This window comes from Schistocerca serialis, chromosome 6 (genome assembly GCF_023864345.2).
Source record: "Schistocerca serialis cubense isolate TAMUIC-IGC-003099 chromosome 6, iqSchSeri2.2, whole genome shotgun sequence".
NCBI lineage: Eukaryota > Metazoa > Arthropoda > Insecta > Orthoptera > Acrididae > Schistocerca > Schistocerca serialis.
This window is the reverse complement of record NC_064643.1, coordinates 490,989,191-491,006,555: the sequence shown is the minus strand read 5'-3', so window position 1 is coordinate 491,006,555 and position 17,365 is coordinate 490,989,191. Positions and strand designations below refer to the sequence as shown.

Genomic DNA, 17,365 nt, shown 5'->3' with positions numbered 1-17,365 from the left:
CTATTTCGAGCATTCAGAACACAATTGCTTGTGAACCTACATTCATCTGTGCAGATAACTCAACTTGGAAACAGGGGCGCGTTGACGAAATGGTGCAGGAACCATGTGCAGAAGGCGACGCATTGTGGAAAGTCTGCTGGACTCATAGCATATACCCTTTGTATGTGGTACGGATGTAATTGTTGCTCATGCAGGACGTCCAAGACGGTACTGTGACTAACAGCCATTGCACGTGCAATTGTTCTCGAATTCGTTGATGGGCTATCTTCAATGCGACGCAATACACCTCTTGAAATTCGGAAGTGCGGCATCACAGTGGAGTACCACAGTCCTGCCTTCTTACGCTGAAGGTACCCGTTTCTCGTAGCTGTTGTGTAACTTGGGCAAACAGTTTGTGGTGGTGGTGGTTGTTAGTGTTTAACGTCCCGTCGACAACGAGGTCATTAGAGATGGAGCGCAAGCTCGGGTTAGGGAAGGATTGGGAAGGAAATCGGCCGTGCCCTTTCAAAAGAACCATCCCGGCATTTGCCTGAAAAGATTTAGGGAAATCACGGAAAACCTAAATCAGGATGGCTGGAGATGGGATTGAACCGTCGTCCTCCCGAATGCGAGTCCAGTGTGCTAACCACTGCGCCACCTCGCTCGGTGCAAACGGTTTGTGCGATGGAGTGTGACGGTGTGGAAAACTCTCATGATACAGCCACCTAGCAGCTCTTCAGTTACCTCCAGCTTCGCCATACACAAGGAGCATGTCTGTGTATTCCGCAAATGTGTACTGCACCATGTTTCCTCGGTCGGTGATGCACAGGTATTGACTCGGTCTCACAGCAAAGCAGACAGTAAGTGACATCTGGGGGTCGTTTGACATAGTACACATCATCGTGTCTACCCTGTTGGATACCAGGACAGGGAACTCCGAGATGTTTCTCTTGCCCTAAGCAGAAGTTGAAGAGGTACACATCTGAATTGAAACTGTCGTAGAACAAAAACTATACGATTCCGGATATGAGATCCTACTCAAAATGTTCTGTACTCACAACCCTCTACGTGTCCTAGAAGTTTGTAATGGGAATGTATGTGCCCCAGCTAGAAGGCTTCATGAAGAAAGTTTGGGTTGAAAGTTAAACAAGTCATTATACGGACTGAAGTGAAGTGGCAGATGCTAGAATGATCCTTTTATTAACTCACAAGAAAAACGGATTTACTTGAAACAATGCAGATCCATGTGTAAACAAATTTGGTGCAAAGGAAGGGAAAACCATTCTGTCAGTATATTAGGATGATGTAGTTACATTTACACAGAATGAAGGGATAAGGCTGTTGCGTTCTGATAATGATCAGTCCAGGGTCGTGGTCCTACGTTCGTTACAGTCTTCTGTCTTACGGCAACTCCACCAAGGACATTGGGGTATAGCGCGAACGAAACAACTTGCTCGTCAGCACTGTACTTGGTTTGGAATCGATGCTGCGATTATGAATATGTGCTCTTCTTGCATGGCGTGTGCCGAACAACAATCCGCACCACCGCGGAAATTCTTTGCATGGTCAAAAGCCACTACCCCTTGGCAACGCTTACACATCGATTTTGCTGGTCCATTCTGGAATGCTCGATGGTTGGTTGTGGTCGATTCATTCAGTAATTTTCCTTTTGTTGTCCGGATGTCTTCCACGACGTCTTCTGCCACCATCCAAGCGTTATCCGCTATCTTTTGCATTGAAGGTCTTCCACAGACTATTGTTTCTGACAATGGCCCACAATTCATGTTCGCAGACTGTCATTCTGCAAGGCCAATGGTATTCAACATCTGACGTCCGCGCCGTTTTCGCCACAGTCAAACGGTGCCGCTGAACGATTGGTCAGGACTTTCAAGTCACAGATGTTGAAGTTGAAAGAGTCGCATTCTCGGGAGGACGCCTTATTGCTCTTTTTGTCCTCGTATCGCTCTCAGCCCCGCGATGGTCGCTCGCTGGCTGAGTTGCTTCACGGTCGCCCTCATCGAACCTTGATGTCTTTGCTACATCCGCCGCATCAGGTTCCTGTGCAGCGGCAGACACCTGCTTTTGCCCCAGGCGACGTTGTATACTATCGCAAATATCGAGGTTCACGGCGTTGGCTCGAAGGGCGCATTCTTCGCTGCCTCGGCCACGCTATGTATCTGGTTTTGGGGGCCTCTGGTGAGGTGCGTCGGCATCTCAATCAGCTGTGCCTCTGTCGTCGCACGGGTTCTGTCGCTCCCCGTCTGCTTTCAGCGACGGTGCCGTCCGGTCAGCGTCCTGAGGACCCATCTACTGGCTCGCCTCATCCCCAGGTGTTACCGACGCTGCCTTCCATTTTGCCCCATGGCGATGCGCCGCCGCCTGTTCTACCGCCGGCGACGCACGCGGTGGATGCGTCGCTGCAACCGACGGGCGCCTCCCTGGGTCACGGGCCGCCGATCGCTTCCCGTGACCCGTTGTCCTGTGCCATGGACTTCTTGCCCGCTCCGGACCACATGGCGTCTTCGCCCGTCGGGTGCCCCGACCCGATGGAGGTCGACCCTTCGGCCCCTCCTGTCTCTCTACGGGCGCGTACACCGCATGTTGCCATGCACCCTGGACTAGGTTTTCAGGCGTTTCCTATCTCCCCTCGGACCGAATGGCAAGGTGCGGTTGGCACAGCCTCGCCTGTTGTTAGGCTCCCCACCTCGTCGCATACGTCAACATGGGGTCCTCCCCACGGTGGGCGGAAGCCTTATGCCACAACCGTCTGCCGATTTGTGGGGGAGGAATGTGATGTCACCGCCAGACACCACACTTGCTAGGTGGTAGCCTTTAAATCGGCCGCGGTCCATTGGTCTATGTCGGACCCGCGTGTCGCCACTGTCAGTGATTGCAGACCGACCGCCGCCACACGGCAGGTCTAGAGAGACTTCCTAGCACTCGCCCCAGTTGTACAGCCGACTTTGCTAGCGATGGTTCACTGACAAATTATGCTCTCATTTGCCGAGACGATAGTTAGCATAGCCTTCAGCTACGTCATTTGCAACGACCTAGCAAGGCGCCATCACATTATCTTGTGATGCATGTACCGTCAGACAGATGTTCACCAATTATGGATTAAAGTTAAGTATTCAAGAAGCTACATACTTTACTTGCTATATTCATTACCTTGTCCTGTTCCAGACCTCACGCCAGCCTGCGTGAGCTTAAACGCGTGCCTTTCGGCTTCACCTCCTAGTGGCTTGGCTGTCTTGCCAAGTCACAACAGAGGCAAAAGGTGAAAACTCTTCTAGAAAGCTGCTTTGAAATTAAGCACATGGACATGGTACCACATGTTAGGAGAGCATTCTGAAATCAGCTAAGATGGAACAATTAATCTTTCTCAGATCAAGTATATTAATTAAATGATTGACAGATTCGGACTTCAAAATGTTTTGGAAACCAAGACTCCAATGGAAATGAAACAATTTCCTTGATGATAAATGTGATGATGAAGAAATTTTCCATGTCATGAGATTGTTGGTGAACCCCTTTACCTTTAGCAAAAGAGTCATCCAGACATAGCTTCCTCGGTGGCAAAGTTGTAACAATTCTGTCGAAAATTTAACATGAATCATTGGGATGTAGTAAAAACTGAACTATTATGAGAAGCAAACTGCTCATTACTAACTCACACATTATCCCACTGGTCAAATACTTCTAGCATTCGCTGGTGCTGATTGGGCTACTTGTATAGATTGTTCCAGTACTACCAGGTATGCGATAATACTGGCAGTATCTCCAGTGTACTGAAAGAGCATGAACCAAAGTTCACTTGCTTTGAGCAAGCAATAGAAGCAGAATATTTATCACTGGCACCCAGCCCAGTGCAAGAGAGTTGATACAAGTGAGAGTTTCTGAGGAGTCCTGACCTAAAACCTGATTGGAGGGTCAACATCTGTGTGGCGTGACAATTACGTGGTAATTATATACTCCAAGAATCATACAGATAAATCAAGAACAAAACATACTGCCATGACACGCCATTTCATCTGGGAGAAAATTATGGATGGAACAACTGATTTTGACACATTTCAACAGACAAAAATAAAGCACTCTTGTTAACAATGATACTGAATCATGTCATTTTAAGAAAATTACATTAAAAATGATAAATATGGTTACTTTCAGATATCATTTTGAGGTGGGAAGTGTTGAATCAAACAAGTGGGCAAGTGCTACTTTATTTATTCTGATTTTGTGACTTAACTATATTATCTTTGACACTGTTGAAAGAGCGAATCAAAGTGTGTTCTGTTAAAAAGAAGTTTAGTTTCCTCTGCTTTCATGGTTTCCATAGTTTTTTTCTCTCAATTAATAATAACTGTGATATGACTTTTATTCCACTCCAATGGTGAATACTTTACAAGCTTCTGCTGAGAGACAAGGACAGAAGGGGAAGTAAATACAGATTAGAAATTAAATGAACAGTGCAAATAAGAACTATGAGAATAAGAAAATACAAACCAGAAAACTACAAAAAGCAATAATGAAAAATGAGAAGGGGGATTGTATGTTAACAGAAGTTAAGTTGGAGGTAGGGAGGGGGGGGGGGGGTTGGTCATTGGGATGCAAAGATTTTTGGGAAGGCACGCCACGGAAACTAGTATGAATACAGGATGGGAGGATCCAAATGGCCCTGTGTGGTGTAGCAAGTGTTAAGATCCCTTGAGTTGTGCTGCAGGGCATATTCATTAACTAGCTACTGAATATCTGAGTATATGCTATTTACATTCATGTACTCCGCCAGTTTAGCTCATTCCTACAAAAAACACTGTGCAGTGGACACATGTTAGTTGGCAAGCAGTATGTGTAATTTCACAAGTTGCTCTGTCAGTGGTGGGGCGGGAGCATGTGGAAGTGAAAGGATGACTGCAGGTGCTGGAACCTTGGGGTATGAATAATGGTCTGGGAATATCTTATGGTTTGACAATCCACCTTCCCCAACCTGTCCCTCTCCCCTTCCTGCGGATGAACTCAAGTTCCAAAAGTTAGGATAATTGCACATACTTTTGTATGTGTACTGGCAGTACTTAATATTTTGCCTCCCAAAAGGAATTACAGGTCAGCAATCCTATTTCAATTTTATAACACACAATATTAGCAATTTATCTGTATTTTTTTAATGTTTTCACACACGAGCTAAAAATCTATTCTCATCAAATGATGCAAGTATCTCTAAAAACAGAAGACTCGATATTAAACTTCACTTGGCTGAAGTGCCAAATTTCCATCATAATCAGCTGGCCCTAATCATGCAGGACTATTCTCCACATAATATTCTCAATAAATACAAGCTGCGAAAGGAAATAATTCCAAAACATACATGAAGCAAAATTTAATAGAACTTCATCATGATCTGCTATCTCGGCTACTCTGAGCAGTCAACTGTTTTTAAGACCAGACTGATCTATTTTTAAATGTTCAATTTAATGTTTTAGTACTCTGATGAGTGTCTTCAGTTTCAATGCCAATGTGATCTGCAGGAAACTGGTTGGAAGGCTTTGGTGTTTTTACTGACCTAACTTAGAACAATAACATCATAGGTTTTCTGATAGATCCAGTCCTTCTGACAGATGCACTTGTTGCCACTTAGTTTTCTCTTTCAATTACCCTACACACTCTTTTGCAGTAAGAGTGTAAAAACTCTTGTTTACACAAATTCTTTTGAGGGTAAATCTTTAAGTCAGATGTGTGAATTAGTTATGTTTTGTCTTTGCATTAAGATAATACATCTAATATCAGAATAAAATTGAATGTATATGAATAGCCAATTTATTAACTCTCAAATTCACTTAATGAACCACACACTTATTGAGTGCCAACATTAAGTTCTTACCTTGAAAAACAGATAGCCCTGACTGCCTTCTCGTGGTGGCTTAGAGACATGTAGATACAGATTGCTGTTGCTTGCAACAGAATCAAGACAGAGCACGTAAGAGGCTTCCTGCAACAAGGATACAAAGTGCAAAATAAATGACACTATCAGTAGACAAAAAGAAATATGTAATCACCCATAATATTTAGTTTGCATTCACCAAGTCTATGAATTTTACTCATTTTAGGGGTAGTAATCAGCCTTGCTGACTTTACACATGAATGGTTGGGGGTTAAAAAACTGAACAGCAAGATATCATCAGCACCTCAGTCAAGATGATTTTCATCTTAAGTTTGATATGTCTGTCAGAACTTTGAACTATGGAAGTATGTAGGAGTGGTAAAATCAAGGCTCTGAAAACAATATTGATGAGAAAAATCAAGAAAAAATAATTTCTTCTTCTTCTTCCCATGGCATTACAACAATGTGTGGATTTTAGCCTCATCACCAAGTTTCCTCCATTCTGCCCTCTCCAGCACATTTCTGTGCCATTCTCAGACTCAGAGATTTTATATCTTCTTCCACATCATCTGTGCACCATTTTTGGTGCCTTCCTCTCAGTCTCTGGCCTCCATTCAAAAATCTTTCTAGCTGCTCTTCCAGCAGCCATTCTGAGGATATGTCAAAGCCAGGCTATTATTCTACTTCTTATAATTCTCACAATGTCATCTCCTTGTATGAGACAGTCCAGCTCAGCATTTGTCCTGAGTCTCCAGAAACCATTATCATCCTGGGATGCTGCTCATCAACACTTTTTAGCGTCCAGGGTTCACATCTGCAGGTTACAATTGGCCTGATCATGAGCTTATATAGTTGCAGCTTCACTTGCCTATTTAATAACCTAGAGGCCAACAATTTCTTAAACATGAGGAAGCATCTTTACCACTTAGGATGTATAGTTTTATTTCAGTTGACATGAAAATTTGTGCTGTTAATATTAGAGCCCAAATAGTCAAAGTTCTGCACACGTTAAAAATTGAAACCACCTACTGAATGTCTATCCAAGCTATTTCCCTTCTTGGTGAAATTCATTCACTTAGTTTTGTTTCATTTATAGAAAGGACTCTAGGTTCTGTGGCTTCTTTCAGCTTGAACGCTGTCCTCTCTAGTGATACCCTTCTCTACTAATAAATGCTACATCATCACCATATGCGCATATCTGAGTTGACTTTGTGCCTATGTAACCATGTATCTGAAGCTTCCTCCATGTATCTGAAGCTTCCTCATTACTGCTTCCAGAGGCAGATTGAGAAGCATTGTAGGGAGAGCGTCCCTTTGCCTGACTCCTAAACCACTTGCTCGGTTCTCTGTCCACTTGCACTGCAGCCTTGGAACCAGCCAATGTTGCTTGCATATGAGAGGCATACTTCGATGGTATACCAAGCAGCAGCACATCATTCAGCATTTGTGCTCTATCTAGGCTATCAAAGGCCTGCTAGAAGTCTACATATAGATTATGAAGCTCAATGTTACATTCATATGCCTTTTCATGTATTTGCCTCAACAAAAATATATGGTCTCTTGTTGACTTATTAGGCCAAAATCCACACTGATACTACCCCCAGAATCTCTTCTGCACATGGTGCAACCTGTTTTAGATAATACTAGAAACATCTTATAGATTACATCCAGCAGGCTAATTCCTCGATAATGTGAACAACAGGTTTTGTCTCCTTTCCATGTATTAGTTGAATTACATTTAGGGTCCATTCTTCTGAGATTCATTCCCGATTCCACATAAACTTAAGTTTGTGACTCCGCTTATGAAGATCAGTTCCCCCATTTTTTAGCAGTTCTGCGGTTATTTCAGCAGTTCCTGCCACTTTGTAATTTTTTAGACAATACACTACCTTCTGTACTTCCTCTGGATCTGTGGTATAATAGAGTGGCTGCTCATTCCTGGTAGGATTTCCCTCCAAAATTCCCCTGAAGTATTTTCTCCATCTATCCAGAGCATCTTGTTTATCTCTCAGCAAATTTCCCTCTTTGTCCTTACAAGCTGTTATTTTTGGTCTATATTGTTGATATCCTTCTTTAATTCTCATTAAGAATTTTCTGCATTCATTCCTTTGGTAGTGCTCTTTCAACTCCTTTATCTTTCTCTGTGTGGCTTCCCTTTTTTCTCCTCCTATGTACCCTTGCTGCCTCTATTCTGTTTTCATTATACAGTGCCTTGTTTGAGCTAGTATCCCGCTGCAAGCATTTCAGCCTTGATTCCTCCCCCTGTTCCCCTGCCTGTCTACAATCATCATCATACCAGTCATCATCCTACGTCCCCTCACTTCCCTCAGTATTTCATGTGCTGTTGACCTAATGGCATCTTTAATACAGATCTATTCTTTGTCTGTATCATCTCCACTACCTTTTGTTTGTAACTCCTGTCTCAATCTGTTCTAGTACTCCTGAACAGTAGCCCTATCTTTTAGTTGTTCTGTATTCCATTTCTTTACTCACGTACTACTTTCTTTGGCAGCCATGGCAAGTTTCTGTCTCACTTTGGCCCCTACTAGGTTATGGTCAGAATCAGAATTAATCCCTCACAAAGTGCACACATTTTCCATATTGGATGCCCACCTCTTTGATATCAATATAAGCCTTATTTGGTTTGCTTCATTTGTTCCTGGTATTTTTCATGTCCCTTTGCAAATATTTTTCCTTGGAGAACATGTACTTACTGCCTTCAAATTGTTTGCAGAAGCAAACCGAGCAACCCTCATACCATTATTATCAGTTTCATCATGCAGACTTTCCTCACCAAACACACTGCTGAATGCCTCTTCCTTTCACCAAGAACTATTTTGGAATCAATCATATCTGGGTATTCTGTCACACACCACCGGTAGTTGATTATAGAAGATTCTTCTGTATGTGCATACACATTCACAAAGGTTACATTGTGAAATCTGTCATTCATATGAAAAGTATATATTCTTTCATTATGTGGGGTGAAAGCAACAACAGATCGACTCATATCCCTGGAAGCAGATCTACTCATATCCCTGAAGGCTATAAACCCAATTCCATGCTCCCCTTGTCTTTTCTTTTCCTGACTAGTACAGGGAGTATTTCCGCTTATTAATCTCTCCCCTTCCTGCACTGCAACAACTCCCATTCCATACCTTAGCACCCTGTTCCAAACTTAGGCACCAATAAATGGATGTTCCTGTTCCCTAGCGCAGTTTGTCTTCACAGGGGCAGTCTGGCATTCCTTGTCGATTTATTTGCAATAATGAATTTTTTAAAAGGCAGGAGTATCAATCCTTCACTCAACCCACAACCCAGAGGACCGGGCTTTCATTTCAGGGTTAGCTCCCCTAGAGGAGTCTACGACCTAGCCTATAGAGTCCCCTCTATCCTACGGTGTGAGACTTGTTTTTTTTTTTTTTTTTGGGTTTAAGGGCGCTCAACTACTGAGGTCATTAGCGCCCAGTCACAATTGTCAGAGCACATAGAATCTAGTAAGAGCACATAGAATCTAGTAAAACTCAAGGGGGGGAGGAGGGGGGGGGGGGGGACACCAGAAAGTTCTTACAAAGATGCAGATAAAATAAGTGAAGGAGTTAGATGTCTTTGGACAAGCCAGTCAAAGTAATGAAACGAAGAACACAAGCAGCTGCTCGAGCGTCATCAGCTAAAATATCCTGTAAAGTAGATGGCAGAGACAGGACAACACGAGATTGACTAAAACGGGGACACGACAATAAAACATGGCGCACTGTTAATGCATGACCACAAGTGCACTGCGGGGCTGGGTCACCGGAGAGCAGGTAGCGGTGGCTAAACCGGCAATGCCCAATCCGCAACCTAGTCAGAAGGACCTCTTCTCGCCGAGATGGTCGGGAGGAGGTTGTCCAAGCAGTTGGGAACGGTTTTACTGCCCGGAGCTTGTTTCCTTGATGTGATGACCAAGTATCCCACCACAAAGACACAAGCCTCCTACAAACAACCCCACTAATGTTAGATGACGGGACACAATGGGAGGCTGGCCGAGGCAGGAGGACTGCAGCCTAGGCTGCAGCATCAGCTGCCTCATTCCCAGGCACTCCTACATGGCCGGGAACCCACAGAAAAATGACAGGAGAGCCATCAGCAGCAGAAGAATGGAGGGACTGCTGGATCCGTTGCACCAAGGGATGGACCAGATATGGAGTTCCAAGGCTCTGAAGAGCACTGAGTGAATAAGAGCAGAGTACATACGATGAGTGACAGTGGCAGCGGGCATACTGAACGGCCTGATGGAGAGCATAAAGCTCGGCCATAAAGCTGGAACACTGGTCGAGGAGCCGGCATTTAAAGGTGCCGGCCCCGACGACAAAGGCACAGCCGACACCATCGTCAGTTTTGGAGCCATCAGTGTAAATAAAGGTGTGACTGACAAGGCGCGCACGGAGTTCGACAAACCGTGAGCAATACACTGCAGCCGGAGTACCCTCCTTCGGGAGCGAGCTGAGGTCGAGATAAATATGAACCGGAGCCTGGAGCCACAGTGGTGTGGGGCTCTCACCCTCTCTGAAGGTGGTAGGGAGTGCAAAATCCAATTGTCGAAGCAGGCGACGAAAGCGGACTCCAGGGGGCAGCAGGGCAGACACATACAACCCATACTGATGGTCGAGAGAATCGGCGAAGAAGGACTGATAAGAGGGGTGGTCGGGCATTGACAACGGCCGGCAGGCATACCGACAAAGCAATACATCGCGCCGGTAGGGCAATGGTAATTCAGCAGCTTCAGCATAAAGACTCTCGACTGGACTAGTGTAGAATGCTCCGGTCGCAAGACGTAACCCCCAATGGTGGATGGAGTTGAGACGGCATAAGAGGGATGGCCGAGCAGACGAGTAGACGAGGCTCCCATAATCAAGCTTTGGTCGGACTGCCGGCCGCGGTGGTCTAGCGGTTCTAGGCGCGCAGTCCGGAACCGCACGACTGCTACGGTCGCACGTTCGAAACCTGCCTCGGGCATGGATGTTTGTGATGTCCTTAGGTTAGTTAGGTTTAAGTAGTTCTAAGTTCTAGGGGACTGATGACCACAGATGTTAAGTCCCATAGTGCTCAGAGCCATTTGAACTATTTTTGATCGGACTATGGACCAATACAAGCGAAGCAGGACAGTGCGATCCGCTCCCCAAGATGAACCACTAAGAACTCTGAGGACATTAAGGGAACATGTACAACGGGCAGCCAAATAAGAGACGTGCGGAGACCAACAAAGTTTCCTGTCCAGTGTGAGCCCTAGAAACTTAGTTGTTTCCACAAATGGGAGAACAACGGGACCGAGATGTAAGGATGGCAGAAGGAACGCTTTATATCGCCAAAAGTTGATGCAAACCGTCTTCTCTTCAGAGAACTGGAAGCCATTTGCCACACTCCACGAGTATAGGCTCTCTAGACAACGCTGAAGGCAGCGCTCCAGGAGGCATGTTCTCTGGGCACTGCAGTAGATCGAGAAGTCATCGACAAAAAGAGAGCCTGAGACATTAGGTGGTATGCAATCCATAACTGGATTGATCGGTATGGCAAAAAGGGCTACGCTCAAGACGGAGCCCTGAGGCACTCCGTTCTCCTGGAGGAAGACGTCGGACAATACGGAACCCACACGTACCCTAAACTTGCGATCTGTTAAAAAGGAATCAATAAAAAGGGGCAGGCGACCGCGTAGGCCCCACCTGTGCATAGTGCGGAGGATACCCCCTCTCCAACAGGTATCATAAGCCTTCTCCAAATCGAAGAACACGGCTACCGTTTGGCGCTTTCGCAAAAAGTTGTTCATGACGAATCTCGACAAGGTCACAAGGTGGTCAACAGTGGAGCGGCGGCGACGAAAGCCGCATTGAACATTAGTAAGTAGCAGTCGAGATTCAAGAATCCAAACTAACCGAGTGTTAACCATGCGCTCCATCACCTTACAGACACAGCTTGTAAGAGAAATGGGGCGGTAACTAGAAGGAAGGTGTCTATCCCTCCCGGGTTTGGGTATAGGAACAACGACGGTGTCACGCCAATGCATGGGGACTTGACCTTCGGTCCAGACGCGATTATAGGTACGAAGAAGGAAGCTTTTGCCTGCCGGAGAAAGGTGGGCCAGCATCTGAACATGAATGGCATCTGGCCCCGGAGCAGAGGACCGGGACAGTGCAAGTGCACATTCGAGTTCCCGCATAGTAAAGGGGGCATTACAATTTTCCAGATTCAGCGAGTGGAAGGAAGGTCGCCGAGCCTCTTCTGCCTCTTTCCTGGGAAGGAAGGCAGGGTGGTAATGGGCGGAGCTTGAAACCTCCGCGAAAAAGCGGCCGAAGGCGTTGGAGACATCCACAGGATCAACAAGGACCTCAGTATCTGAAGTCAGGCCAGGTATCGAGGAGTGGACCTTAATGCCCGACAGCCGGCGCAGGCCACCCCTGACGACAGAAGAGGGAGTAAAACTGTTAAAGGAGCTGGTGAAAGAGGCCCAACAAGCTTTTTTGCTGTCTTTGATGACTCTACGGCATTGCGCTTGGAGTCGTTTGTATCCAATACAATTCGCCAATGTAGGATGGCGGCGAAAGGTGCATAAAGCACGTCGTCGAGCACGGATAGCGTCTCTACAAGCCTCATTCCACTAGGGGCGGAAACGCGACATGAAGAAGAGGTAGTACGAGGAATGATAACAGCCGTGAGGTATTCGACCTGACTGTCACAACTGAGAAAATCGTGGTCCGGAAAGATCGCAAGGGAGGAGTAAAGTCCCCAGTCAGCTTTCGGTATGTTACAGCTCAAAGGGCGTGGGGATGGGGTGTGGTGGAGGAGATGAACGACACAGGGGAAGTGGTCACTCGAATAGGTGTCAGAAAGGACATACCACTCGAACTGACGGGCAAGAGTGGTAGAACAGATCGAGAGGTCCAAGTGGGAGTAGGTATGAGTAGAGTCCGAGAGGAAAGTCGGGGCGCCAGTATCGAGGCAGACAAGATGGAGATGGTTGAAGACATCTGCCAAGAGGGAGCCCCTCTGACAGGATGCAGGAGAGCCCCAAAGGGGATGATGGGCACTGAAGTCGCCAAACAATAAAAACGGCGGAGGAAGCTGAACAAGCAGGTGCATCATGTCAGCCCGACTAACTGCGGCTGACAATGGAGCGTAGACGGTACAAACGGAAAAAGTAAAGGCAGAAAGAGTAATACGGACAGCTATTGCTTGGAGTGGGGTGATCAATGGGATGGGATGGTAATAGACATCGTCCCGAACGAGCAACATGACCCCACCATGAGCTGGAATACCGTCCACAGGGGTGAGGTCATACCGCTCCGAGGTATAGTGGGTAAAAGCAAGACGGTCAGTTGGGCTCAACTTGGTTTCCTGGAGACCAAAGACGAGCGGACAGTGCAGGCGGAGGAGCAGTTGTAATTCCTCCCGATTGGATCGAATTCCTCTTATGTTCCAATGTAACAAAGCCATCGCTAGTCAGAAAGAAAGGGGGAATGAAACGGGTGAAGAGCTGATCACCTCGACGGCCGCGGAGGGCCAGGTTTCGAGGGAACAACGCTACAATCGGCGGGAGGCGGATCCTGTTCCATCGAGTCGTCGCCAGCTGCGGCCGATTTCCCGGGTTGCGTAGGAGGGGCAGCATCATTCGCCGACGAGAGGCCAGCTGAGCACCTGGAAGCAGAGCGTCCCGGCGAAACTGAGGACGGCCGAGAGCAGCGACTCACAGATGGAGCGTCAGACGAAACGCGCCGGGGTGGAGAGGGGGATAAAGACTTCTTCTTGGAGGCCTTCTGGGAAGTCCGATGAGGCACGGGGATGGTGGGCTGGACCCAAAGAAGGTCCTCATGCGCAGGGTCCGTTTTGGAACGCCGGACCTCGGAAGCCGGGGTCCGGAACGTTTCCCGGATGGACGCCTGAGAAGAGGATCGCTTCTCAGGTGGCGGAGGGGGAGGAGGAGGAAGGGTGGCCCCTGGGGCAGAGGGGGCAGGTGCCGCGAGGGAGGAGGATTTGGAAGGGAGGGATTTGGGAGGCGGAGGTATAGACCCCGGACGGGTTGAGGAGGTGGAGGGGGGACAGGATAGGGGTGAGGATACTGTGGAAGGAGTGGACACGACTGAGGCAAACGAAGTTGTCAACGTCAAGGGATGGAGGCGCTCATACTTTTTCCTGGCCTCGGAATAAGAGAGGCGATACAAAATTTTTAATTCTTGGATCTTCTTCTCCATCTGATACGCGGGGCAGTCTAAAGATCCAGGCGAGTGGATGCCAGGACAATTGACGCACCGAGGTGGTGGGGTGCATGTACGTTCCCCACGAAGAGGACGTCCACAATCGCCACAATGGGGCTCAGCCTCACACCGTGACGACATGTGCCCAAAGCGCAAACACCGAAAGCAGCGCATAGGAGGCGGGACGTAAGGTCGCACGTCGCACCGGTAGCACATCACCTTTACCTTCTCCGGGAGAACGTCCCCCTCGAAGGCGAGGATAAAGGCCCCGGTGTTGATGCGATGGTCTTTGGGGCCGCGCTGGACTCGCCAGACGAAATGCACGCCTCGGCGCTCGAGGTTGGCCCTGAGCTCATCAGATTGCAGCAGGAGGTCCCGATGAAAAAATAACCCCCTGCGTCCTATTCAGTGCCAGACGTGGGACAATGGACACTGGGATGTCCCCTAGTCGGTCACACGCCTGGAGCGCCGCCGACTGAGTGGCGGAGGTGGTCTTTATAAGAACGGACCCCGAACGCATTTTACTGAGAGCCTCGATTTCCCCGAAGATGTCCTCGATGTGCTGGACAAAGAACATGGGCTTGGAGGTGGCGAACGTCCCCCCATCGGTCCGAGAACAGACTAAATAGCGGGGGAAGTACTTCGCCCCAAACCGGCGGGCCTGTCCTTCCTCCCAGGGAGTGGCCGAGTGGGAAGGGGCAGGAGAACGAGAACCAGAACCAGAGACAGTACCTTTCTTTTTAAAAGACTCGGCCGCAGAGCGACCCGATACATGTTGACGGTCATCTGCGAAACGTCCGCCCCGATACAACCCACTCCGACCAGGAGCTCTCCCCACGGGCGCCACCCAGCCTCAGCAAGGGCCACCTGGCAGGATGACCGTTGCCGGGAGTCCTGATGCCCCAAGGAGACGGGCATCTACTCCTTAGCCGACGTGGGGAGCGTGCAGCTCAGGTATCGGCAGTACGATCCCTGTGTTGTCAGGGGGCTACAACCTAGAGGGTACATGACGACCCCACCACAACGGGCTGGCTACCGTGCTGGATTTCGGGTGCTATGGAAAGTCCATCATGATTGTAGGTGCAGATGGGGACGCACTATGGGCGTAACTTGTGCAACCCATCAGGCATTTAGGCCCAGTTTGAGGAATAGCGGGTGTGGTTACAACGCTGATACAATGCTGAGTGCCAAGGTCTTAGCGCACTGAGGACCAGTGAGACACTACTTAAGGCGTCCTTCCCCAAAAGGCTCGTACTTCTGTAGAATTTTGAAAAATGGAGGTCAAACCCCAAGGGGGACCATCACATGGAAGGACGAAACGGTTGAAACTCCTTTTAGTCGCCTCTTACGACAGGCAGGAATACCTCGGGCCTATTCTTACCCCGGACCCGCAGGGGGGGGGGGGGGGGGGGGGTAGACACACTTGCTGGATCCTCAGTCGAGACCACTCTGGCTTGGGTGACCCCGCCAGTAGCTACGCTACTGCTGGCACAGCTCTCGACCTCATCAAAGCATGCAAACCCTCCCGCCTGGCACTGAAGGTCCACATGGTAAGGCGGTGTCCCCTGGGAGGGCTATAAAAACTAATTTAAGGAGAAGTATATAGGTCACCTCAGTACGGAGGACAGTGCAGATGAGGGGCTTCCCCAGGGTTCGTGTGTGGTGGGAGAAACCCCACTTGCATCCATCCACCACCAATTCAACTAAGAGTGCCTTCTAGCCAGCACACTTATAATAGTAAAAGTGAGAGGGTCAAAAATGTAATAGACATCAGTTGGACCAACAATAACAAAACTAGATGAGAGAAATAATCAGGTCAGTAGCGTGGAACTGGTGAGTGTTTCTGGGGCTCTGCATGGAAGAGGAACTGGCATCCCATGGTGTGACCAGGGAAGGGAAAGATTTGGGGTCATATTTCTTAGCATTGAAGTTAGACTTTGCCCGCTTAGAGACTGCTGGTGGTGGACTACCAGCAAGAGATGACGTACTACGCTTCATGGCGTGTCGTCCGCCCTGATGCCACCCACTCTGACCAGGGCCTCTCTCCATGGGCACCACCCAGCCTCATCAAGGGCCACCTGGCAGGATGGCCATTGCCAGGAATCCCCATGCCCCAGGGAGCTGGGCATCTACTCCATGGCATACATGGGAAGTTAATAGCACAAGTATCAGCAGAGCGATCCCCGTGTTGTCAGGGGGCTACAACCAAGAGGGTACATGTCGGCCTCACCATAATGGACTGGCTACCATGCTGGATATGGGGTGCAAAGAAGGGGCCATGGTCATCATTGGAGCATAAATCGATAGTGCATGGCGGAAAATACACCCAAGAAGGTGTCCTTGCACAACGAATGGAGAATGATCAGGAGTGCAATGCGACGATGAGAAAGTGGGCTAAAGATCTCAATGCACCATGTAAGGCCCCCTTCCTCAATTGGCTCGCTCTTTGGGAAAATTTAGAAAGATGGAGGTCAAACCCGAAACGTGTGAGACTCCTTTTAATCGCCTCTTACGACAGGAATGAATACCTCGGGCCTGTTCTAACCCCTGGACCTGCAGGAGGACTAGATACACTACACATGATGCTGCACGCATTTCATCTACATCTACATCTATATGGATATTCGGCAAATCACACTTAAGTACCTAGTAGAGGGTTCATTGAACCATCTTCACAATAATTCGCTGTTATTCCAATCTGTAACAGTGTGTGGGAGAAATAAACACCTATTTCTTTCCATGTGAGCTCCAATTTTCCTTATTTTATTACAATGATCAATCCTCCCTACATAGGTCGGTGTCAACATAATATATTCGTATTTGGAGGAGAAAGTTGAGGACTGAAATCTCGTGAGAAGATTCCGCTGCAGTGAAAAACATCTCTGTTTTAATGATGTCCAGCCCAAATCCTGTATCATATCTGCAACTCTCTCTCTCTCTCTCTCTCTCTCTCTCTCTCTCTCTCTCTCCTGTTTCTCAATAATACATAACACACTGCTCTTCTTTGAATTTTCTCAATGTACTCCACGAATCCTACCTGGTAAGGATCACACATCATGCAGCAGTAATTCTAAAGATGACAGACATGTGTTATGTAGGCAGTCTCTTTAGTAGATCTGTTGTATCTTCAAAGTGTCCAGTCAATAAAATGCAGTCCTTGTTTCACTTTCCCTACAGCATTTTTTGCGTGTTCTTTCCAATTTAAGTTGTTCATAATTGTAATTCACAGGTATTTAGTTGAATTTACGGCCTTTACATTTGACCAATTTATAGTGTACCT

General features: G+C 47.6%; 1 protein-coding gene across 1 annotated transcript in view; it reads right to left on the bottom strand.

Annotated features, from left to right (window-relative positions):
* The window catches only part of LOC126484433 (nicalin), a 128,212-nt gene that overhangs the window by 55,291 nt on the left and 55,556 nt on the right, over window positions 1-17,365 (bottom strand). Inside the window, exon 7 of the mRNA XM_050107950.1 lies at window positions 5,858-5,965. Within this exon, the coding sequence (XP_049963907.1) occupies window positions 5,858-5,965 (108 nt within the window). The remainder of the gene's footprint in view (window positions 1-5,857; window positions 5,966-17,365) is intronic.